Here is a 26,466-nt window from a genome sequence, read left to right on the forward strand (position 1 = left end):
CTCTAAGTATTTGGCATGTGAATGAAATGTGATATTTCTTGACAAAAGTGCTGATAAATTCATTCTTTTATTTTCAGCAGATCAGTTACACCTCAGGGAATCTTGTCATGAGCAACACAGTTAAGTTTCCTTATTTCTATCGAACTGTCCCCAGTGAGCTGCACCTCTGTGCTGGGATAGTCAAACTATTGAAGCATTTTGGCTGGACCTGGGTCAGTATCATTGCAGCTGATGATGAAAACAGCATGAGGGCTGTACAGATTCTGAGAGAAGGAATTGAGCAGAGTGGAGGTTGCATTGAATTCATAGAAACCTTCCGTCAGTACATGTCACTCATGCATCATAATACAGATAAAATTCACAACACCATCATTACATCTTCAACTAAAGTAATTATTTTGTATTGTAATAGAGTCTGCACAGAGACTATAAGACGCACATCCATTTGGGAAGCACCTGGAAAGGTCTGGATCATCACAGATGAATGGGGATTTTTCTTACCCTCATACAATGTTGATAAAAAAAACACCTTAGCTTTTACTGTCGCAAAGAGGACTATTCCAAGCTTTCACAAAATTGTCCGTGAGGTGAATCCTGCCATATTTCCAAATGATTCATTCACAGAGATGTGGTGGAAGGACCTGTGTAACAACCAGTGTCCCGAGAGCATCCAAAGATCCTGCAGCAGTGATGAAATATCTTTTTATCTCTTACACTGTGATATTCTAAACTCTGGGGATAGTTATAATATATACAATGCTGTGTACGCCATGGCACATGCACTGCATAACATGATGACTTCTGGTTCTGGAAATAGCACCATGTGGAGTGGAGAAAGTGAGAGATTTTTAGATTTTTTCCCATGGAAGGTATTATCCTATGTTAGAAGAATGTTATTTTAATAAAGAAGTGATGGTATATGATTGCACAGTATGGAAGGGAAGGAGGATGCAGAGAAGTCTGTATATATTTGTTCCTTTGTTTATATAATTTTAGATTGTAAACCATTCTGACTCATTGCAGAAGGGTTGTATATCAAGTCTTGTAACTATAACAGATGTTTCATATCCAACATTACAGACATGCAGCTACCTGGAATGATAAAAGTACTTATAAAAACTACATGGGTAATATTTATCCTTAGGCTGTCAGGGCTTTTTTAAATGCTGATTGCCATGGGTTGAATTAGATCTGGATATTCTGTGTGGGTCCTAACACAGTTGAAAATAATGTCTATTATGAACCATTCTCTACTCTTTGGTTCAGGGTATGAAAAAGACAGTAGAACTGACAGGCCCAAGTCTGAAGTGACACTAACTTGAACTCCAGCAATGGAAAGGGTTGACACACCCTTGCGGTGATGAGAATGAGGAAGGGGGGTTGTAGGGGCAAAGCCTGCAAGTATAGATTAGCGTTGTGTGGCAACCTGGTGGTGCAGGTGTTCCGGAGAAATGCAGAACTGGGAGATTTCCCTGAAAGATGACTGTGCTTACTAGGAACAGTAAAGCTAGTTTAGACTTTCTCAGAAATAATAAGCAGCGTATTAGCCTGGCCAATTAGTAAAAAACACTATATTATACTATCCAATGGGTATTAACCACTGCATTATAATATATATTAACTGTTACCTGTATAAAACTGCATGTACCAGATCTTATCTGGGGGGGGGGGGGGGGGGGGGGGGGTTTGAATCTCAGACGCAAGCATCATGGCTGTGTTGTGACTCTGAAGCCCCCCCCCTATGAGAAATTAAACTTTTATAATTGTACTCTTCTCTTGGTAAGTAATAAAATTTCTAACTTCACTTTCTCATATATGTGGCCTTATATTTTGTCTCTCCAAAACTGTTATATTATATATGATAGTTTGGAGATGGGGTGAAAATACTAAACACCACTGGTCTTTCAGCACTCCACATTACTAAGTAGTTGCAGTGGCGTCGTGAGGACAGCTGACACCCGGGACGGGTCGCCGCTGCGCACACCCTCCCCCCCCCGGGTGCAGCGTGACGCACCCTCCCCCCTCCATAGCGCAACCCCCCCCCCCCCATGAGAACATACCTGGAAGGCGGTGAGGGGCAGGCGGGAGAGCCAATCCGCCGAGTGCACGCCGCTGGGGGGTGTCGGCGTCTCGCTGGTTCCTTGCTCTCTCTGCCCCACCTGTTCTGGGGCAGAGAGAGCAAGGAACCAGCGAGGCGCTGACACCCCCCAGCGGCGTGCACCCGGAGCGGACCGCCCCACCGCCCCCCCCCCTTCCTACGCCACTGAATAGTGGATATGTGGAACACTGGATTGAAAGTGGAAAGAGAGTGATAGTCATAGAGTGGAAAAGGGGAGCCCATTATTAACAATATTTAATTTCCAGTGGTCCACAAGGACCTGGATATTATCTGGGACCAGCTGATACTCAGTACCAAGATTACTAATTAGGCATCGTTAGGGCAGCTTTATATGTGGTCCAGTTTGGCCAGTTAGTTCAGGAAAGACAGGGTAGGAAGAAATGGAGGGGGAGTGGCATTATATATTAAAGATTATATTAAAGCCACACAATTGCAGGACCCACAGAGGAAGGAAGAGGAACTGTGGGCCAATATGGAAAGAAGGAACGGCAAATGTATTTACAATGGTCTGATATACAGGCCTCATTCACAGTCATAAGTACATAACTATTGCCATACTGGGACAGAGCAAAGGTCCATCAAGCATAGCATTCTGTTTCCAATAGTGGCCAAACCAGGTTATAAATACCTGGCAAGATTCCAAAACAGTACAATACATTCTATGCTGCTTATCCTTTAGGAAACCACCCAAACCTTTTTTAAATCCTGCTAATCTAACTCTTACCACATTCTCTGGCTCAAAATCAAGAGTTTAATTACAGGTTGAGTAAAGAAATATTTTTTCCAATTTGTTTTAAATTAGACAGGGATTTAATTGAAGACATTCAAAATCTACCTGTTAAAGGGGATGTACTACTAATAGGTGATTTTAATATATCCTTATTGTGGGTCTTTGAGAAACAAGGAGATCCTGGATTTCATACAGGGGGAAGTATTCCAGCAGTTGGTAACAGAACCCATGTCGGATGGGGTCGTACTGGACTCAGTGTTTATTAACTGAGATAGTGTTATAGTAGGTGATTATCTGGCATCCAGCGATCACCAGATGGTGTGGTTTAATATTAATTTTTTTTGTTGTTACATTTGTACCCCGCGCTTTCCCACTCATGGCAGGCTCAATGCAGCTTACATATTGTATACAGGTACTTATTTGTAACTGGGGCAATGGAGGGTTAAGTGACTTGCCCAAAGTCACAAGGAGCTCCCTGTGCCTGAAGTGGGAATTGAACCCAGTTCCCCAGGACCAAAGTCCACCACTCTAACCACTAGGCCACGGGTGTGGAGAGGGTTCATTCAAAAGTGAAGGTTCTAGACGTCAAAAAAACTTTGTTCAGATGGAGGATTACCTCAAGGAACTGTTGTCTGGAAGAAGCTGGAAAGCAGTGGATAAAACTGAAATCAACTACTGTAAAGGCAACAAACATTTTGGTGAAAGTAAGAGGAAAAGGGAGAGCTTTGTTTCTCAAAAGCAGTAGCTGAAAAATTATGGAAAAAGAGGTTAGACCAGAGGTAGGCAATTCCAGTCCTCAAGAGCCACAGACAGGTCAGGTTTTAGGCGGGAGGTTTCATTCTCGGTGATCTCAGGAAAGGAGGAGAAGGAGGCCTGGGTTGGTTGGTTGAGGGAGAGGGTTAATGGCTGGGTGAAGAGGGGTGGGGGGTGATGGCTTGGTAGTGAATTCAAGGTTGATCTTTTGCACTTTGTCGTGGAAGGAGCGAAGGTAACGGATGCAAGGGGTCAGCCAGGGCTGGGGATTAGTACACTTTGTGGGACGGGAGGTGGATGGTGCGAGGGTGTCCAGAGCGCTGCGTAACCCTAGTAGCGCTTTAGAAATGTTAAGTAGTAGTAGTAGTAGTAGTAGTAGTAGTAGTTTTCAGGATATCCACAATGAATATGCAGGAGATAGATTTGCATACCGAGGAGGCAGTGTTTGCAAATCTATCTCCTGCATATTTATTGTGGATATCCTGAAAACCTGACCTGCCTGCGGCTCTCGAGGACCGGAGTTGCCTACCCCTGAGTTAGACCTTATAAACTAGCAGAGATTGCAGAAAGAGGAAGACAGGCGACAATATCTAGAAAAGCAAAGAGAAGCTGGTAGAGTATTCAGGAAAGCAAAGATGCAAATGGAAAAATAAAACTAGCCAATATGGTAGAATGGAGGACAGGACATTTTTTAGATATGTTAGTGACAGAAAGAAGTGCAAAAGTGGCATTATGAGACTCAAGGCCGAATTCCTTAACAAATATTTCTGTTCTATGTTCACAGATGAAGGGCCTGTATATAGTCCCTCTCCACAAAAGCGGAATTAAGGAAGAGGTTGAGAACAACAGGTCGGTAAGTCTGACTTTTGTGGTAAGTAAATTAATGGAAACACTTTGAAAACAGAGAATAGTAAAGTCATTGGAATTCAATGGATTACAGGAGCAGAAGTGACATGGTATCACTAGAGGCAGGTTTTGTCAGACAAATCTAATTAATGTCTTTTGCTGAAGAGCTGTCTGGTAAGGTTTGTCTTTTTGTGGATGATACCAAAATCTGCATAGGGTAGACATCCCTGATGGTGTGGATAATATGAGGAAGAACTTACTGAAGCTAAGGCTAAAAAATGCAGGTTTATGCATTTGGGCTGCAAAGGCTGGCGGGAACAGTGCAGTTTAGGGGTGAAGAAGAGGAGCAGGACTTGGGTGTGATCGTATGTGATGATCTTAGGATGGCCAAACAGATATGAAAGGAGATAGTAAATGCCAGAAGGATGCTTGGGTACATAGGGAGAGAAATGGCCAGTAGGAAAAAGGAAGTGATGATGCCCCTGAATAAGACTTTGGTGAGACCTCATTCAGAAAGGGCGGCTACTAAAATGGTCAGTGGTCTTCGTCATAAAGTGTATGGGGACAGACAAAGATCTCAATATGTGAGATATGATAGAGACATTGAAATACCTATGCCGCATAAATGAACAGGATGGCGAGTCTCTTTCAATTGTAAGGAAGCTCTGGAATGAGGTTGCGTAGGATGAAGGTGAAAGGGGATAAACTCAGAAGTAACCTGTGGAAATACTTCTTCATGAAACGGGTGGTGAGTTTGTGGAACAGCCTCCCGGTGGAAGTGGTGGAGATGAAAACAGTATCTCAGTTCAAGAAAGCTTGGGACAAGTACTTAGGATCTGTAAGAGAGTGATAGGGAGAGTAGATGGCATGGATGGGCAGACTTGATAGGTCATATGGGTTTATTTGCTTTCATTTTTCTGTGTTTCTTAGTTATCTAGCTGAATACCAGCAGTGTTCAAGTAACTTCCAAGTACAGCTCATCTCTGCCCCTGAATTTGCCTTGGCACTGATCAAATAGATCTGTAGCAGAGTCAGAGCTGAAATTCAGTGGCACTAAGCTACAGAGTGATATTTAACTAGGGAGCGTTTTTAGCTTACAGTAGAAATCAGCTGGCGAAAACACTGAGACACCCATTATATTCCTATGAGTGTCTTGGTGTTTACTGCTAACTGATTTCTACTGTGAGCTAAAAATGCTACCTCGGCTTAGTAAAAAAAAAAAAAAATTCCTCAAATTCCTAAAAGAAAGCAGAGTGGTTCATCGTTTCTTTTTTTTTTTTTTTTTTTTTTGCACTCAGACAGAGAGAATTAGAGAGAGAGAGAGAGAGAGAGAGAGAGAGAGAGAGAGAGAGAGAGAGAGAGAGAGAGAGAGAGAGAGAGAGGTGCTAGCTTAAGCTCTGGAATGCATTGCTGGAGCAAGTGGTAAAAACAGTGTAGTTGTGTTTAAAAAGGTTGAATAAATTTCTGGAGGAAAAGTCCATAAACTGTTATTAAGGTAGACCAGGAAATGCCACTGCTTATCTTCCTTCTGGGGACTCTGCCAGGTATTTGTAACCTGGATTGGCCACTGTTGGAAATAGAATATTGGGCTAGTCACACCCTTCGTCTGACGAGTAAGGCAACTGTTATGTCCTTATGATCTTGGTCCAGCAGCAGCATTGTAGGGAGGAACAAAGGGAAAGGTCTACATCTGCAGAAGCTTACTAGAAAATCCAAGAGACGTTACTGTAAAAAATAATGTTCAAACATCTGCAGCTTTAAGTGCACCTATGAAAGACTAGTTTTTTGCTCCTATCTCCACAAAGAGTTGAAGGAAGGCAGAAGCAACACAGGGTGAGGGAACAGGAGACCAGCAACATGTAAAGCCAACAGAGTGAAATAGGTGGGCAACCTCTACTGTTTACTAGGAAGACTATGGGGCAGCTTTTGGCAGATAAAGATTCTGATGAATCCTCATTTCAGAAATTTCCATCAGATGCCTCTGATATTGACAGTTTATTTGCTAAGGAGGTCTGCAAAACATGGGTGCTAGCATGCTAAGTGGCAAAGAAGAACCCCCCCCCCCCCAAATGGAGTGGAGGAGTGGCCTAGTGGTTAGAGTGATGGACTTTGGTCCTGGGGAACTGAATTCGATTCCCACTTCAGGCAGAGGCAGCTCCTTGTGACTCTGTGCAAGTCACAACCCTCCATTGCCCCATGTAAGCCACATTGAGCCTGCCATGAGTGGGAAAGCGCGGGGTACAAATGTAACAAAAATAAAAAATAAAATAAATGTAGAGCAGGTATTGGAAGAGAGTGAATGATGCACCTGGCTGTTAATCTTCTGTCCTTCCCTCAGACCCAGAACCAGCAAAACAGCAACAAAAGCACCAGCAGAAAGGAAGTATGATTTCTTAAAACTTAATATATTGCACTTCCGTACAGGCAGAAAAATTGTGTTACATTATTAGGGCAAAAAGAACACTATTACAATTATAGGATAGAGAAATGGAAGTAAAAAAAAGAAATGGAGGCTAAGCCAATCTGCTCTCAACTGTTTGAATCGATGAGGAACTCAATCTTTTTCTTTTTAGCGCCAATGCTCAAAATGCTCTTCCATCATTTATCTAGTCAGAACTATCACTTACTAATGTTTAAAATCCAGTTAAAGCTCATTAAATTATCTAATGGTTTAGTTGGTATGGGCTGATGGGGTGAGTGGGAACTAAGCAGCCTCTCAATATATTGAGACCTTCTGCTTGTTTTGTACGGCATTCTTTTCAATGATTTTATTTTGTATATTATGCTTTTATGTAATCCATTTAGACCTCTTTTTGATAAGTGGTAAATAGTGCTTTTATTTACATATACAGGTGCAAGGCGCATGCAACTGCACATGCCCAGGTATAGAGTTGCTTTACCCACCCCTCTTCTAGTCCCCTGGTATGTTCCTGCTATCCTTGGTGTTGTATTGACCCCCATTTCCTTGCCTTGGGTTCTTCATTTCATTCCTTCTGTTGCTTTGCCCCTTTTCAGATGGGATTTTATTATTCCTGCTACTACTATTTGTTTATTTATTTATTTATTTATTTATTTGTTGCGTTTGTATCCCACATTTTCCCACCTATTTGCAGGCTCAATGTGGCTTACAATGTTCTGTCATGGCATTCACCATTCCAGAGTAAGAGATACAATTGGTATTACATAAAGAACATGGATGACGTAATAGAATTAAGCAATCAGGTATAGAGGGAGATGCGCTACAGTTCCTATTATGGATCATTGTGGTATGCCTTGTGGAAGAGATAAGTCTTCAGCGATTTACAAAAGTTAATAAGGTCGTAAACTGTTTTCAGATCAAGTGGCAATGCATTCCACAGCTGCGTGCTCAAGTAGGAAAAGCTAGACGCATGTGTTAATCTGTACTTTAGTCCGCTGGGGAAGTGAAGTTTCAAGAATGTGCATGCTGATCTTTTAGCATTCCTGGGTGGCAAGTCAATAAGGTCTAGCATGTAGGCCGGGGCATCTCTGTGAATGATTTTATGAACCAAAGTGCAGACCTTGAACGTACTATGTTCTTTAAGTGGAAGCCAGTGTAGCCTTTCTCTTAGGGGTTTAGCACTTTCGTATTTTGTCTTTCCAAAAACGAGTCTGGCTGCAGTGTTTTGGGCTGTTTGAAGTTTCTTGATGATTTGCTCTTTACAGCCAGCATAAAGTGCATTGCAGTAGTCTAGATGACTTAGCACCATTGATTGTACCAGATTGCGAAAAATATCCCTTGGGAAGAAAGGTTTTACTCTTTTGATTTTCCACATTGAATGAGACATCTTCCTTGTTGTGTTTTTCACATGGCTTTCAAGCGTGAGATTTCGATCAATGGTAACTCCAAGAATTTTCAGGGTGTCTGAAATGGGGAGGGAAAAGTTTGGTGTGTTTATGGTGGTGAATTTACTTGTGTTATGTAGTGATGAGAGTATAAGACATTGTGTTTTTTCTGCATTAAGTTTTCATTGAAATGCATCTGCCCATGAATGCATGATTTGGAAGCTGTGGCTTCCTTTAAATCCTTTAAATCATGTTTGAACGGGATGTTAATCGTGACATCATCTGCGTATATGTATGGATTAAGGCCTTGATTGGATAACGATTTGGCCAGGGGTGTCATCATTAGGTTAAAGAGGGTCAGCGAGAGTAGAGATCCTTGGGAGACACTGCATTCAGGAATCCATGGAGCAGACGTATTCGATTAAGATTTCACTTGCTATGTTCTTGTGGTTAGGAAGCCTCTAAACCAGTTATGAACATTACTTCCAACTCCGAAGTATTCTAGGATGTTTAATAATATTTTATGGTTTGCCATATCAAATGCACTGGACATGTCAAATTGTATGAGAAGTATATTGTTGCCAGTTGCAATTGCTTGTTTAAATTTAGTTAGAAGAGTAATTAGAACTGTTTCGGTGCTGTGGTTAGACCAAAATCCTGATTGAGAGTTGTGCGCATTAAATGTTAGCACCATGCTATAGAATTACCTCCTGAGCACCAGATTGTAAAAATGGTGCTCCAAAATAGGCACTGAAAAAAATCAACACAAAGCGCTATTTTGTAAAGGGCATGCATCCTTAATAGAACCTTGAGCCTAACTATGGGCACCAGACTTAATTAAACTCTGGAATTCGTTGCCAGAGAATGTGGTAAAGGCGGTTAGCTTAGTGGAGTTTAAAAAAGGTTTGGATGGCTTCCTAAAGGAACAGTCCATAGACCATTATTAAATGGACTTGGGGCAAATCCACTATTTCTGGGGTAAGCAGTATAAAATGTTTTGTACTCTTTTGGGATCTTGCCAGGTATTTGTGACCTGGATTGGCCACTGTTGGAAACAGGATGCTGGGCTTGATGGACCTTTGGTTTTTCCTAGTATGGCAATTCTTATGTACTTATGAAATGATTCAGTCTCAAAAGTTGAACCAAATGAGTCATTGAACTAACTATGAACCGATCTGAAAATGTTTGCTGTGCACTTTCCTCAAATTTATACATTTAAGGAAATTAAATACATAGGGGTCAATTCTTGAACTTGGTGTATAGATTGAGGTTCCTTCAATGCTGTGCACAGAGTGTCAATTCTAAAACCACATTTTCCTAGAATACTCGTGTAAACCCAAATCGGTGCATCAAGATTTAGGTTGAACCACTTATGACAACCGTATGGCAGGCTTAAATGGATGCCCCTAAGTGTACCTTAGAAAGCATATAATCTATATTGTTCTTTAATTTATGCTCATATGTTTGAGACACATCCAGAGCTCCATTTCCCTTGCATGCAATATGCACTTCAAAAATGACCTTAAAGAATGGCTCATAACTACAAATTTAATGTATGTTTATTATGTTTTAGATTCTTGATATGCCGCCATTCTGTGGTAAAACCAAGCTGGTTTACATATTAGATGCAGGAACTTATCTGTTCCTAGTGGGCTCACAATCTAAGTTTTATATCTTGGGCAATGGAGTGTTGAGTGACTTGCCCAGTGTCAGAGGGAGCCATGGGTAAGTGCTTGGTACCAAGTTACAGAATTGTGACCAACTTGTCCCATGCCACTTGTTGCTTAGGATGGGAAAATAAATATGCTGATTTTCAAAGATCTTACCCCCTAGAATTGTTCCACCAGAGCTAAAAATATTTGTCAAAAAGTTAGAACCCTTTATTTGAATATCAACGGGTAGCTCAATCATCTCAAATCTGATGAAAATAACAAATTTAAGGGCCCTTTTACTAATGGGATGGCACGCAGCAACAGAATTCCCACATGCAAATCCAGAACTACCACCGGGCATATCTCCTATTTTTGTAGCACCAGGGCTTACCCATCGTTAATTGGGCAGCACCATGCACTGCCTGATCACCCGGATTAGTGCGGGAGCCCCTACTGCCATCTGAATGGGTGGCAGTAAGAACTCACCCCCAAAATGGCCATGTGGTAAATGGTTCACTTACCGTATGGACATTTCTTTACAAAAAAAAAACAGCGTTTTACCCACTGCAGTGAAAAAGGATCCTGAGTGCATCAAGAACACGCACTAACACTAGTGCAGTCTCCCTTTTATCACAGCTTAGGAACAGGGCCCCTTATTAACAAAAAAAGCATAAACACAAATTTGTTTCTTGAATCAGTTCTCTATCAATTATGCAACATATTCAGACAAGTATTTTGCCGTGTTCAAATCTGTAATGCACCTACACTCCTCTCTTCCTTCCCGTTCACATTAATTGATTTGATTTGCTTACTTTATTTATTTTTTGTCTATTAGATTGTAAGCTCTTTGAGCAGGGACTGTCTTTCTTCTATGTTTGTGCAGCGCTGCATACGCCTTGTAGTGCTATAGAAATGCTAAATAGTAGTAGTAGTAGTAGTAGTAGAAAAGCAACAAAATTTGTGTAGCCCTTACAAGCTGCGGTAGAGATTCCCATGTGGCAAATGAGAGGAAGCCCTTTCTTTCTTGGTATCTGGATAAACCTTGCTTTGTTCATGAGGTCACTGTATTGCCTACATTCTCATCCCCAGAACTACTACTTGATGATATCAATACTGCTGTTTCAGTTTCTGTTCTTTGCAAATCTTCTATTTGATGATGTAACATAGTAACATAGTAAGTGACAGCAGATAAAGACCTGAATGACCCATCTAGTCTGCCCAACAGTCATATTCCTTATCAATTTAAGATTAAATAAACAATGAACATGATATTATATACTTGGTGTTTCTTGGAAATAGATCATAGAAGTCTTCCTGGCTCTGTCCTTATGTTCCAACTTCTAGAATTGCCGTCAAAGCCACTCCAGCCTATCCAAATCCGTCTTGTCATTTGCAGGACACAGTCCATAAAAGTCTGCCCAGCCCAGTTCTCACATTCCAAATTGCTGGAGTTTCGGTCAAAGCTCTCTCCAGCCCATCCTACAACCAGATTGCCATATGTGGGACTCAGATCGTACAAGCCAGCCCAGCACCAGCCTTTATACAGCCAGAGTTGGCATCTAAGCACCACTTGACATGCAAACACATATGCAACCCTTTGAGTTTTGCAAGATTCTGCTTTTTCTCTTCTGTTTCTTTTTGCAGCTAATGGTGCATCGATACCAGTCATTGATCATCTTCTCCCCTTTTCATGTTCAGCCAGCAAGAACTGCTTGTGATTATGCAGCAAATGTTGGTATGAACAATGTCAAAAGGATCATCAAGCTTGAGGGAAACTCAGACTCTCTGACTTGCTGTGTTTCAGACTTGCCACTGTTTGATCTTCAGCAAACGCCACTCTCTAAATGTTTGTTCTACTTTGGCAGTTTTGTGGATCTCTTATTGGGATTCTTGATTTCTGCCAAAATTTTGTAATTTCTGTTTTTGCAGAAGGTAATGACTAATGATGTCAGCATACTGGGTGACATGTGATGGAGTTACATGTTCAATTTGTTGTTCCACTGTGTGTACAAAACACTGACAGCTAAATTTGGTTCACATCGGCCCATATTCAATAATGCCATACATGGATTGGAGAATTATTACTGTTTGATAACTTTAGAACATCTGTGTTGTTGAGCTACCAATAAACGTTCATTGATTTAACTAATGTTTTGCTTCAAAAATAAGCTCCACCCTAATGCTGCTTCAAAATGAAAACATGTCTGTAAAATCAGAAGCAGATTGTATGTGCTTTAAGTTCGGAGTTTAACCCTGCAGTGAGTTTCACCAATAACTATGTTTCTCTTTTTTATTAGCTTCATCATTATCTAAAGAACCTCCACTTTAAGAACATTCTGGGTGAGGAAATCTTTTTTGATGAGAATGGTGATCTTGCCGTTGGATATAATATTATAAGCAATTTCTTTCTGCCCGATGGGACACAGATTAATGAAATTGTTGGAAGTTATAACCCCTATGCTCCATCAGAGCAGGAATTTACCATCTATGAAAACACCACGTGGGACAGCACATTCAACGAGGTCTGATTTAAATTCAATTTAAATTCCTTGCTCTGGCATTTAAGGCCGTTAACATTGGCACCCCCCTCCCCATCCATACCTCACTGCTCTCATTTCTCCTAAAACCCTTTATCACCCTCTCCGTTCTCTCTTTACCTCCAGCTTTTCTATTTCTCCAATTAATTTGTCTCATTTGGAATCTACATATCACTCTGCTTTCTTTTATCTGATTCCCTCTCTTTGGAATGCTTCTCCCACTAACCCTCATTTTGAGCAATCGTTTGGTCATTTTAAGTCTTTGTTGAAAGCCTATCTGTTTAAACTTGCCTAGATTGGAACTACAGTCTACTTAATTTACTAAATTCAATTAATTTAATTTAAATTTAATTTTCCTTTTATTTTGTAATTCCTTTCCTCCTAGTTTTATTTGACTATTTCACACCGCTCTGATGTGATTGTGAAGGGCCGTATATCAAATTTTTAATAAACAAAATAATACAAAACAAGATGGAAAACACTGAACCATGTGCATATTGAGAGAGATTCAGTAAATGGGACCCAAAGTTAGGTGCTAAAAAGATGTGTGATAAACCAGTATTCTATAAAGAACGCATTGCACAAAGCACCATTTAAAGAAAAGTGCTTAAAGCCAACTCCTGTGCCCAACTTTGGGCCCAAGGACTTATGCCTGCCAAAACCTAGGGTAAATTCTTGTGCCCAACTGATGGCAGCCTTTAACATGGTGCCTAATTTTTGAAAACGCCCTGACACACTCATGCCACTCCCATGCCATGTCCCATTTTGAGCTGCTCACTATGGGGTCCTTTTGCAAAGTCACAGTAAAACGTGGCCTGCGGAAGTGTGGGCATGTCTTTTGGGCACACACTGGGCCATGTTTTACCATGGTTGGGGAAAAGACCATTTTTTAATTGGCGGGAAATAGGCGTGCACAAAAATTAAAACTAGTGCATATGGCCTGAGCCCTTACCTCCAGACATGGACTTAGCGGTAAGGGCTCACGTGCTACCCATGCAGTAACCATGCAGTGTGCTGCTGATTACTGCCGGGAATGCCCTCCGCAGTAAAAAATAGAAAAATAAGTAACTCCCCATCGAGAGTTTTGCAGCCAGATCAAATGAGAAGCTAATATTCCGACCTAAATCGGGACATGGACATCTTTCTCTCGCGTGTGCCCAAATCGATATAATCAAAAGCCGATTTTGGTCGCCTTCAACTGCACTCCATCGCGGGAACGAATAAAGTTGACAGGGGCGTGTCGGAGGCCTGGTGAAGGCGGGACTGGGGCGTGGTTATCGGCGCTCGGCCGATAATCGAAAAAATTAAGGCGTTTTTAGCGAGAATTTAGGACACTTTTGTTGGACCCATTTTGTTCATGAACAGGTGCCAAAAAAGTGCCCTAAATGACCAAATGACCACCGGAGAAAATCAGGGTTGACCTCCACTGACTCCCCCAGTGGTCACTAACCCCCTCCCACCAAAAAACAAAGAACTTTAAACACTTTTTTTTCCAGCCTGTATGCCAGCCTCAAATGTCATCCCCAGCGCCATCACAGCAGTATGCAGGTCCCAGGAGCAGTTGTTACTGGGTGCAGTGGACTTCAGGCAGCTGGACCCAGGCCCATCCCCCCCTACCTGTTACACTTGTGCTGGTAAATGGGAGCCCTCTTAACCCCCCCAAACCCACTGTACCCACATGTAGGTGCCCCCCTTCACCTTTAAGTGCTATGGTAATGGTGTAGAGTTGTGGGCAGTGGGTTTTGGGGGGGATTTGGGGGGCTCAGCACCCAAGGGAAGGGAGCTATGCACCTGGGAGGTAATTTAATGTTTATTTCTATTTTTTACAATTGCCCCCTAGGGTGCCCAGTTGCTGTCCTGGCATGTGAGGGGGACCAGTGCACTACGAATCCTGGCCCCTCCCACGACCCAAAACCTTGCATTTGTTCGTTTTTGAGATGGGCTGCTTCGGTTTCGATTACCGCTAAAAAATGAAAACGCCCAGCTACGCCCAAATCCAATGCAGTCGCCTGGTACAAACCGTTTTTTCGAAAAAAAAGATGGACGTCCATATTTTTCGAAAATACGGTTCAGCCCGCCCCTTCACGGACCCGTTATCGGAGATGGACGTTCTTACACATAGGCGTTCGCATTCAATTATGCCCCTCCACGTCTCTCAGTCTCTCTCACTCTCTCTCTCTCTCTATATATATATAATCTTTTTTGCTTTTGTATCATTTTGCTGTTTATACACATGAATGAGCACGATATGATTTTTTTGAGTATAAAAAAGAATAAAAAAATATTTTTGGAGATTTTTGGCCAATGATGATTTAATGGTCCATTGAGTGCTGACTGTATGCTAGTGACAAGTTAACTTGAGCACCTGGATCTTTTGAGGTATTTTCCTCCTTTTGTGAGCATCTGTGAGCAATGTACATTGTATTCTATAGTATGACTCAGAAATGCCAAAAAGAGAAAATGATCAAATATTTTATATCACATTCATTTTTGGTTTAATCATGACTTGATAATGAGTGTGACTGTTGTGCAGACTGGATGGACTGTTCAGGTCTTTACCTTTTGTCATTTACTATGTTACTATGACTACATAAAGATATGCTAATTTATCTGCATATCTTCATGCTATATTCATCGGTAATAACTATAGTTTAGCCTGCTGAATATGCCGGCTTAACTTTATATAGATAGGTTACAAATATGAAGGTTGACTTGCTATTTCTGCAGTGTAATTTAATAACAATGGATAAGTTACCTGGATAGTCACTGAATAGTATACTCACATATCAAGATAAATTAGTCCAAAATATATCCATTTGAGAAGGCATCAAGTTTAAACAAAAAATACCTACTGTAGCTGAATGAAACTAACTCTGGATAAAGATGTTAGCTAAATAATTAAAGAAACAAAAGTCCTTTTCTCATTGTCCAAGTCTTAAGAGGAGAGGGAGAATTCAAAGTTATTTGAGAAATTAGAGGTTTTTTCTCAATCAAACTATTAAGGGTGAAAAGCATAGGAACATTGCTCAAGAAATTCCCCCAATCAGCCTGAAAGACTGATTCCAGGTCAAACTTATTTCATGTTATTTATATTTCCAATCAAAATAGAGCTCATACTGACCTCCATATTCTATTGAATAGCTTGGTAATGAGCTCAAAAACTAAATGGGAAAACCGGCTCATGTTTAGACAGAAAAGTAACACTGCATTTACAGTCATAATCCAGTATTATCTCAAGTTATTCAGATTTTTTCTCAATCCTCAGATACCTCTGCAGTCCAGATGCAGCCCGAGTTGCCTTCCTGGGTTCAGGAAATTAACCAGGGAAGGAGAGCCTGTCTGCTGCTACGACTGTATCCCTTGTCCAGAGGGAGAGATCTCCAGCCAAACTGGTAAGTGATTTCATGTTATAATTTGGCATGCTCATAGACACTGTTTATTCACTATTAGGCCCATATTCAGCTTTTATTGAAGACCCAACATGGGCAGCAAATATGCATGTACTCCTGACTGTTGCAAAACATCAACACAAAGTAAGGAGGAGGGAAGCAGTAACACAAAAAAAATGTGGATCAAGATAATGAAGTAGGCCACAAATGGGACAAAAACAGCAAAGAATGGGAATTACGCTTTGTGGTATATCCATATTTGATCTGTGATGCAAGAGTCAGGGGAGGTCATCCCCATTTCCCTCAGGTGGTCATCTGCTCATTTAGGGCACATTTTTGTGGCTTGTTCATAAAAAAAAAGGACCAAGTAAAGTCAGCCAAGTGTTCATCAGGGTCGTCCTTCTTTTTTCCATTATCGCTTGAGGACGCCCATCTGTTAGGCACGCCCCAGTCCCGCCTTCGCTATGCCTCCGACACGCCCCCAGGAACTGTGATGGGAAGTAGTTGGGGTCGCCCAAAATCGGCTTTCGATTATGCCAATTTGGGCGACCTTGAAAAAAGGACGTCCATCTCTCGATTTGTGTCAAAAGATGGGCGCCCTTCTCTTTCGAAAATAAGCCTGTTGGTGTTTTTATCCCTTTTGAAAAATATCACCAGAATTGAGCACATCCTGATCTGGACATCTCAATTGCAATCTCAGTATACTATGTAAGAAGGTCTTCATATGTCCTAGTGGAATATCTTGTGTCTAATCCAAAAATATGAACTGGATACTGCTAGCAAAACTGGAGGAGTGGCCTAGTGGTTAGAGTGGTGGACTTTGGTCCTGGGGAACTGGATTCGATTCCCACTGCAGGCACAGGCAGCTCCTTGTGACTCTGGGCAAGTCACTTAACCTTCCATTGCCCCAGGTACAAATAAGTACCTGTATATAACATGTAAGCCGCATTGAGCCTGCTTTGAGTGGGAAAGCGCGGGGTACAAATCTAACAAAAAAAATCACACCCCCATTGGATAAGACGTATGGAATCCTTTAAAAGCAACGCCTGACAGAATAAGGAATGTCCCTATGGAAGGCTGAGACAACTAGAGGAGTAGAGAAGGGACATAGGCCAAACAAAACAGATAAATATCCAGAGGTTGATTGTTATCAAATATGAATTTATTGAGAAACCAGATACCACAGACTTGGCACAGTCCATGTTTTGGCAATGATTGCCTGCTTCAGGAATCAAGTATCTGTAAAGTATCAGTGATTTCAATAATCAGTGAGGATAGCCAATCACTGAAACACTTAGAAACATCACAATCAAGTTTACCACTTGAACTACACATACTTTACAGCAGGCTACCTTGGATCATGTTGAGTCTGTAGTATCTGGTTTTTCAATAAATCCTTTAGAAGCATACATTTCAGTTGCAAGTAATTCTAAGAAATAATGCATGATTTCATTTCCAGTAAAATCATTCATTACTTGTTTAATGTTTGCTACTGTCCAAGTTTCCAAGTTTATTTAGTGCTTAATATCCCACAAACCATAAGAATTATCTGAGCAGCTAACAAAACTAATAAAAATAGGATTAAAAAACTAAAGTTAGAGGAAGAAGGGGGAGGGTAGACAGTAATGGGAGGGAGGAAGAAAGAACTACAATATGTGATAGGACAGGGGTAGAGGTGGATGATAGAAAGGGTAGTTTCAGAGGTAGATAGGCTCATCTAGCGGAGGTTGAGATTATCAACAAAATAAGCACAATTATTTTGCGGAAAAAGCATCTTCAAAGAGGAAGGTTTTAAGATTGGTTTAAAATTTGTTTAAGGAAATATGTGATCCTAGCTGGAACTGTAAGGCGTTCCAGAGAGTGGGGCCAACAACAGAAAAAAATAAAATTAAGAGTGGTATCATATCTGATGTGCTGAAAAGAGGAAAAGGCTAGAAGATGTTGTTGAGAGGAGCGAAGAGCTTGTGACAGAGAATAGGGAGTCAAACATGTGCCAGGAAAGGAGGGGACCCAGTGGTGACTAAATACCAGAAACAGAATCTTATAGGTTGTTCTATGTGCAATAGGGAGCCAATGAGCGACTTTCATTAACAGTGTGAAATGATCAAACCTTTTTTGCACAATTGATCAGTTTAATGGGGTTGTTTTCAATCAATTGAATTCGATGTGTTTCTTTCTGTCATAGCCCTTTGTATAATGAATTACAATAATCTACTTGAGACAAGACAAGAGAGTGTACTAGGATCTCAGGTGCAGTTTGTAGAAGCATCACCGAATCAAAGTTGAAATCAGGGTCCGGAAATTGAGATCATTGTCAATTATAATGCCTGAAAGTTTCAGAGAAGAAACTACAGTACCCTGTACATTGTGAAGCAGGAGTGGAATTGTAAGAACCATATTGGGTTGGTCACTGAATAAGATGGCCTTTGATTTTTCTGGACTCAGCTTTAGCCTATGGTTTGTTAGCCAGGAAGTGATCTTTGAGAGTTTGTTAGGGAATGAATGTCTTCAGGTTGGTGGGGTCTATAGTTCTCAAAATTTGAATATCATCAGCATAAATAAAGCCTGTGAGGTTGATTGAATAAGAGTTAGCAATGGGACCATAATGATGTTGAACAAGGTTGTGCCAATATAGATCCGTGAGGACATCACAACTTGTGGAAAATGGTTCAGAGGTAGTTCCTTGGAAGCTCTCTGTATAGGTTCTGGAGGCGAGGTATGACTCAAACCAGGCTAAGGCTTGATCTGTGATACCGATGTGATGAAGGCAGTTAAGTAAGGTTTGTCATTTTGAAACATATCTTATTATAAGGGATATAGCTGATTCTATTTGTGAGATAATGGGACAATATTTTTAATTCTCAGGTATGGACGCTTGTATGAAATGCCCAGAGGACCAATGGCCCAATCAGAAGAAAGATACCTGCATCCCAAAAGTGATAACCTTCCTGACCTATGAAGAGCCTTTGGGGATAACTTTGACTTTCATCTGTATTTTCTTAATTTTCATTAATATTGTCATTTTGGGCATCTTTATTCATTACAAAGACACCCCCATAGTGAAAGTCAACAACCGAGCACTCAGTTACATTCTCCTCATCTCCCTCATGCTCTGCTTCCTCTGCTCCTTGGTATTCATTGGACACCCTGACAAAGTGACCTGTATTATCCGACAGACTGCCTTTGGAATCAGTTTCTCTATTGCTCTTTCCTCTGTACTAGCAAAAACCATCACTGTGGTCACAGCGTTTCATGCCACCAAGCCTGGAAGCAAGCTCCGGAAATGGATGGGTTACAGGGTTTCAGCTTTTATAGTCCTTTTCTGTTCTCTTATTCAAACTGTTCTGTGTCTTGCCTGGTTGTTCACTGCTCCCCCGTTTCCATATCTTAATACGAAATCAGAAATTGGAACAATACTAACTGAATGTAATGAAGGGTCGATAGTTGCATTTTACCTTGTTCTGGGTTACCTGGGATTTCTGGCTGGTGTCAGCTTCATTGTAGCTTTCCTAGCAAGAAATCTACCTGACAGGTTCAATGAGGCCAAGTACATCACCTTCAGCATGCTGGTGTTCTGCAACGTCTGGTTCTCCTTCATCCCAACGTACCTGAGCACCAAGGGCAAGTACATGGTAGCGGTAGAAATATTTGCTATTCTGGCTTCCAGTACTGGACTTCTTGGCTGTATCTTTTTCCCTAAGTGCTTTGTTATTCTGCTGAGACCTGAAATGAATAGCAGAAAATGCTTATCAAGAAACTAGAATTATTAATATTTGTGCAAAAGATGGATTAATTTAAATATTATCAGTTGCTGGGCAAGTCCAAGTTGAATGTCCTTTTTTAGCCCAGAAACTACATCATTGGTTGAGGCAATCCTAAATTTCACATATGTAATATTATAGCTAAAATGTACTGTACACAATTTGAATATAAAATTAAATATGATCAATAATAATGTTGTTGGTGATATATTTTTATTGAAATAACTATTGAATAATTTCCAAGTCATCCTCCACTCAAAGGGGAAATCCTTGGGGGGCTATTTAGGAAAGGGGATGGGATTTGATATACTGCCTTTCTGTGGTTACACTCAAAGTGATTTACATATTACATACAGGTATTTATTTTGTACCTGGGGCAAGGGAGGGCTAAGTGACTTGCCCAGAGTCATAAGGAGCTGCAGTGGAAATTAAACCTGGTTCCCCAGGTTCTCAGCCCACTGCACTAACCATTAGGCTCCTCCTTCACTCTCAGCGTTGTTAACTGTTAACATGAAAATTCAAATGCACCAGTAGTTAATATGGTACTTTAGCAACTACTACACATTAATTTGACAATTACTACAGAGTAGGTGGATAAACTCACTGCAGTAAATAGCCCTTAGTACTGAGGGTCATTGTTGACCGCCTTTTGGCTAATGGAGCTAGCTTATCTTGGATTATTGGTGATTGGATAATCGGCCTACACCTTCAGGTAGGCGGCAGATGGTCACTACCCTTTGGGTATTTGATGACATTACACTCTGCATTATCCATTTAGGGGTGAATATTATATATGGCACCAAAAAAAATTGGTGCCAAAAATAGCGTTATTCTATAATCAGCGCTTAAAGTTAAGCATGGTTTACAGAATAGTGCTTAGGCACTGGGGTCACATGTAAATTTAATCTCCACCTTTTGTACTAACGTAAACATGGCACAAATCATCGAGAAGCCAAGAGGGAAATATGGCAAGAGAAAGCACAGGCAGAAGAAAAAAAATGGCTAAAGATGTAAAGAAGAGATGACAAGACCTTTTCAGATATATTGGGGAAAGGAGAAAAGATAAGAATGGAATTTTGATAATAAATATATGGAGAATGATAAAGATGTATGAGGAGAGACTTGCTGACCTGAACATATATACTCTGGAGGAAAGGAGAAACAGGGGTGATATGATACAGACGTTCAAATATTTGAAAGGTATTAATCTGCAAACGAACCTTTTCCGGAGATGGGAAGGCGGTAGAACGAGAGGACATAAAATGAGATTGAAGGGGGGCAGACTCAAGAAAAATGTCAGGAAGTATTTTTTCACGGGGAGAGTAGTGGATGCTTGGAATGCCCTCCCGCGGGAGGTGGTGGAGATGAAAACGGTAACGGAATTCAAACATGCGTGGGATAAACATAAAGGAATCCTGTTCAGAAGGAATGGATACTCAGGAGCTTAGCCGAGATTTGGTGGCAGAGCCGGTGGTGGGAGGCGGGGCTGGTGGTTGGGAGGCGGGGATAGTGCTGGGCAGACTTATATGGTCTGTGCCAGAGCCGGTGGTGGGAGGAGGGGTTGGTGGTTGGGAGGCGGGGATAGTACGGGGCAGACTTATACGGTCTGTGCCAGAGCTGGTGGTGGGAGGTGAGGTTGGTGGTTGGGAGGCGGGGATAGTGCTGGGCAGTCTTATACGGTCTGTGCCCTGAAAAAGACAGGTACAAATCAAGGTAAGGTATACACAAAAAGTAGCACATATGAGTTTATCTTGCTGGGCAGACTGGATGGACCGTGCAGGTCTTTTTCTGCCATCATCTACTATGTTACCATGTTAAAGATAAAGCAAATGTGCTAAACAAATACTTCTCTTCTGTGTTTGCAGAAGAAAATCCTGGAGAAGGACCATGGTTGGCTGCCAAGGGTATATCTGGGAATGGAGTTGATATTATGCCATTCACAGAAGAACGCGTTTATAAGTAGCTTGAAAATCTGGTAGTGGACAAAGCTATGGGGCTGGATGGGATACATTCCATGATACTGAGGAAGCTCAGAGAAGTCCTGGTGGGTCCTCTTAAGGATTTATTTAATAGATCTTTAGAGATGGGAGAAGTTCCTCAGGACTGGAGATGAACTGATATGGTCCCTTTTCACAAAAGCGGGGACAGGAAAAAAATGGGAAACTACAGGATGGTAAGCCTCACATTGGTGATAGGAAAAATAATGGAGTCACTGCTGAAGGAAATGATAGTTAACTTTCTGGAAACTAACAGGTTATAGGATCCAAGGCAACATGGCTTTACCACAGGAACATCCTGCCATATGGATCTGATTGACTTCTTTGACTGGGTGACCAAAGTATTGGATGAAGGACATGCGCTAGATGTAATCTACTTAGATTTCAGCAAAGCCTTTGATACAGTCCCTCATTCCTCAGGGGTCTGTGCATGGGCTGATTCTGTTTAATATATATTGTTGGAGGGTTAGAAGAAAAAGTTTGCCTTTTTGCAGATGACACAAAGATAGCCAATAGAGTAGATACTTTGGAGGAAGTAGAAACCATGAGAAGAGATCTTCAAACATTAGAAGAATGATCAAGGGTCTGGCAGTCAAAGTGGAAGAGTGGCCTAGTGGTTAGAGCACCAGTCTTGACATCCAGAGGTGGCTGGTTCAAATCCCACTGCTGCTCTTTGTGATCTTGGGCAAGTCACTAAACTCTTCATTGCCCCCGGTACAAGCTTAGATTGTGAGCACTCCTGGGACAGAGAAATATTGAATGTAACTCACCTCGAGCTACTACTGAAAAAGGTGTGAACAAAATCTAAATAAATAAATAATGCAAAGAGCAGAGTGGTGCACTTTGGGTGCAGAAACCAAAGGAGATGTACCCAATAGTAGAGGAGAGATTGATAAGCTTGGTCCAGGAGAGGGACCTTGGGTGAGGGTGTATGAGTATCACAAGGTGAGAAAACAATGCAACAAGTCGATGGCTATGGCCAGAAGGGTGCTAGGCTAGATGGACCATTGGTCTGAACCAGTATGGCTACTCTTATGCTCTTTTTACACAAGTCACACAATAACAGTGCCAAACGCTGAGAAAACACTCACTCCATAGATATAACCCATGCAGCAAAATTAAATTGTCCAATTAAAGGCTGAATGACTTGTATTGAAATCTTCTTACAACCCAGTACATTTGAGATTTATTTAACCAATTGTCTTACTTTTTCACGTGGAAGTCTAGACGACATCTTTACAGAATCAAATTCTATCCCAAGGAATACCTACTGTCTATAAGATCCTGTAGACTTATCCACTGCTAACAGAATACCCAACATCATAAGAACATAAGAATAGCCATACTGGGTCAGACCAATGGTCCATCTAGCCCAGTATCCTGTTCTCCAAACAGTGGTCAAGCCAGGTCACAAGTACCTGGTAGAAACCCAAATCGTGACAATACTCCATACTAAAACTCCCAGGGCAAGCAGTTGTTTCCCATGTCTGTCTCAATAGCATACTATGGACATTTCCTCCAGGAATTTGTCCAAACCTTTTTTATACCCAGATATGCTAACCGCTGTTACCACATTTTCCGGCAAAAAGTTACAGAGCTTAACTATTCGTTGAGTGAAAAAATATTTCCTCCTATTTGTTTTAAAAGTATTTCCATGTAACTTCCTTCGAAAGCTAATCAAGAAATGTATTAAGTTATGTCCAATAAAAAAGGTATCATCTTATTTTCTTTTCCATGTTTTATTTTGTTTGATTTCTATTGATAACCTTTAAGAGTGGACTAACACGGCTACCACATCTCTGTACTTTTGGAACGAGTAAAAAATCGATTTACTTTTACTCATTCTACACCACTCAGGATTTTGTAGACCTCAATCAAATCTCCCCTCATTCGTCTCTTTTCCAAGCTGAAGAGCCCTAACCTCTTTAGCCTTTCCTCATACAAGAGGAGTTCCATCCCCTTTATCATTTTGGTCGCTTTTCTTTGAACCTTCTAATTCTGTTATATCTTTTGAGATATGGCGACTAGAACTGAACACAATACTCAAGATGCGGACGCACCATGGAGTGATACAAAGGCATTATAGTATTTTTGGTCTTATTCACCATCCCTTTCCTAGTATCTTGTTTGCTTTTTTAGCCACCGCCGCACAGTGAGCAGAAGATTTCAGTTTATTATCTACAATGACAGCCAGATCTTTTTCTTGAGTGCTGATCCCCAAGATGGACCCTAGCATCAGGTAACTATGATTTGAATTATTCTTTCTACTGTGCAACACCTTGCATTTGTCCACATTAAATTTCATCGTTCATTTCGATATTCAGTCTTCCAATTTCCTAAGGTCTTCCTGAAATATCACGCAGTCCATATGTGTTTTAACAACCTTGAATAGTTTTGTATCCTCTTTAAATCTGAGCACCTCATTCATCATTCTGATTTCCATATAATTTATAAATATGTAAAACAGCACTGGTCCTAACAGATCACTGCGGTACTCCACTGTTCACCCTCCTCCATTGAAAGAAATGACCATTGAACCCTACCCTCTGTTTTCTGTCCAAAAACCAATTCCTAATCCCAGTGGCGTTCCTAGGGGGGGGGGGCGGTGGGTGCGGTCCGCCCCGGGTGCACGCCACTGGGGGGGTGCCGCGCGCGCCTGTCTTCCATTGTTCCATGCTTCTTCTCTGCCCCCTGTTCCGGGGCAGAGAAGCATGGAACAACGGAGGACAGGCGCGCGGCACCCCCCCAGCGGCGTGCACCCGGCGGCGGGTTCTTTCGCGGGGTGTCCTTTCGCCGGGGGGAGGTCCGCGCTGCATCGGGGGGGTGCTGCACCCGGGGGCGGGGCGCATCGGCGATCCGCCCCGGGTGCCAGCTTCCCCAGGAACGCCACTGCCTAATCCACACCAGAACCTTTCCTCTTCTCCCATGACTCTTTAATTGTCTCAGGAGTCTCTCATGAGAAACTTTATCAAAAGCTTTCTGAAAATCTAGATATACATCAACCGGCTCACCTTTATCCACATGTCTATTCACGCCTTGAAAGAAATGAAGCAAATTGGTGAGGCAAGACTTTCCTTGGCTGAATCCATGCTGACTTTGTTCCATTATACCATTTTTGCCTACGTGTTCTGTAATTTTATTCTTCATAATAGTTTCCACTATTTTGCTCACACCGATTTCAGGCTTACCAGTTTATAATATATAAACAAAAATAAGGAATGATATACAAATATACTTAAGAAATGAAGATATATTTAAGGAAAAGAAGGGTGTTGAGCGTACAGAATATTGCAGATAGCAGGAGAACTCAAATTGGAATCATCAAGGAAAGCACAGGAAATTTTTTAAAACCGAAAGCAGCTATTTTTCAAAAAGTCTAGTTCAAGCCAGAATAAAAGAAGGAGTGGAAACCAATATGGGTTGAGGAACTTTCCTTGCTGCTAGAAATTTTGAAAATGTTCTTGGTCTAGAAAAACATACGACTTAGACTTAAACTTAACTAAACATTTACACAGAAATTAAAGAAAAAATGTCCCCCCAGTACCAGAAGTTCAGGTTTCAATGATAAAAAGGCCTTTCTTCATGAGCTGTGTGGCCCTGAACTTTATGACCACAAAATACAATATCTTTATAACGGAAATATGATCTGAGGAGCCAGTTACTGTCTGTCTCAAAGGCAAAGGAAGCAATCACATTGGCAGTAGATACCAAAGAGGTGGACCCTTGCAAAAACCCAATTAGATCAAAAGAGTCCAATGATTGATGTTTCTTTGGTTCCTGTGATGAGGTTAAAATCTCTCGGGCGGGCCCATCTTTTACTAAGGTGCGCTCACATTTTTAGCACGCGTTAAACTTTGGCCCACGTTAAACATTAGAGATGCCCATAGGAATACATTGGTATCTCTAAAGTTTAGCGAGCACCCAATTTTAGCATGCACTAAAAACGTGAGCATGCCTTAGTAAAAGACCCCCTTAGTAACATAGTAAATGATGGCAGATAAAGTCCTGAATGCTCCATCCAGTCTAGTCCTCTAGTTCTACCACCTTCCCATCTCCGGAAAAGGTTTGTTTACGGATTAATACCTTTCAGATATTTGAACGTCTGTATCATGTCACCTCTGTTTCTCTTTCCCACCAAAATATACATGTTCAGGTCAGCAAGTCTCTCCTCATACGGTTTTAAATGCATATCCCATAACATTTTTGTAGCTTTTATTATTATTTTGTAGCTTTTTATTTTTTAGCTCTTTTACTCTTCTCAGATTTGCCATGGTTGGAAACAGGATATAGGGCTTGATGGACCTTTGGTCTGTCCCAGTATGGCAATGCTTATGTTCTTACAGCATGCACAAAACTAACCTATTTGGAGACATCTGGTAGAAACACTCCTGAATCTTTTGTTCTCCCGGAAGGCTTGCTTCCTAGAAGGTCATAAGTACAGAAGTGTTGCCATACTGGGACAGACCAAAGCTTCATCAAGCCCAGCATCCTGTTTCCAACAGTGGCCAATCCAGGTCACAAATACCTGGCAAGATCCCAAAAAAGTACAAAACATTTTATACTGCTTATCCCAGAAATAGTGGATTTTCCCCAAGTACAATTTAATAATGGTCTATGGACTTTTCCCTTAGGAAGCCATCCAAGTTTTTTAAAACTCTGCTAAGCTAACCGCCTTTACCACATTTACTGGCAACAAATTCCAGAGTTGAATTACACGTTGAGTGAAGAAAACGTTTCTCCGATTCGTTTTAAATTTACTACTTTGTAGGTTCATCACATTCCCCCTAGTCCTAGTATTTTTGGAAAGCATAAACAGATGCTTCACATCTACCCGTTCCACTCCACTCATTATTTTATAGACTTACTACTACTATTTAT

General features: G+C 41.2%; 1 protein-coding gene across 1 annotated transcript in view; it reads left to right on the forward strand.

Moving 5' to 3' along the window:
* The window catches only part of LOC115464513 (vomeronasal type-2 receptor 26-like), a 47,840-nt gene extending 28,249 nt beyond the window's left edge, over nucleotides 1–19,591 (forward strand). Inside the window, exons 3-9 of the mRNA XM_030194878.1 lie at nucleotides 78–869; nucleotides 11,549–11,635; nucleotides 11,834–11,836; nucleotides 12,202–12,426; nucleotides 14,019–14,042; nucleotides 15,707–15,833; nucleotides 18,696–19,591. Of these exons, the coding sequence (XP_030050738.1) occupies nucleotides 78–869; nucleotides 11,549–11,635; nucleotides 11,834–11,836; nucleotides 12,202–12,426; nucleotides 14,019–14,042; nucleotides 15,707–15,833; nucleotides 18,696–19,591 (2,154 nt within the window). The remainder of the gene's footprint in view (nucleotides 1–77; nucleotides 870–11,548; nucleotides 11,636–11,833; nucleotides 11,837–12,201; nucleotides 12,427–14,018; nucleotides 14,043–15,706; nucleotides 15,834–18,695) is intronic.
* The last annotated feature ends 6,875 nt before the right edge of the window (nucleotides 19,592–26,466 follow it).

Source organism: Microcaecilia unicolor, chromosome 3, assembly GCF_901765095.1.
Source record: "Microcaecilia unicolor chromosome 3, aMicUni1.1, whole genome shotgun sequence".
Taxonomy (NCBI): Eukaryota; Metazoa; Chordata; class Amphibia; order Gymnophiona; family Siphonopidae; genus Microcaecilia; species Microcaecilia unicolor.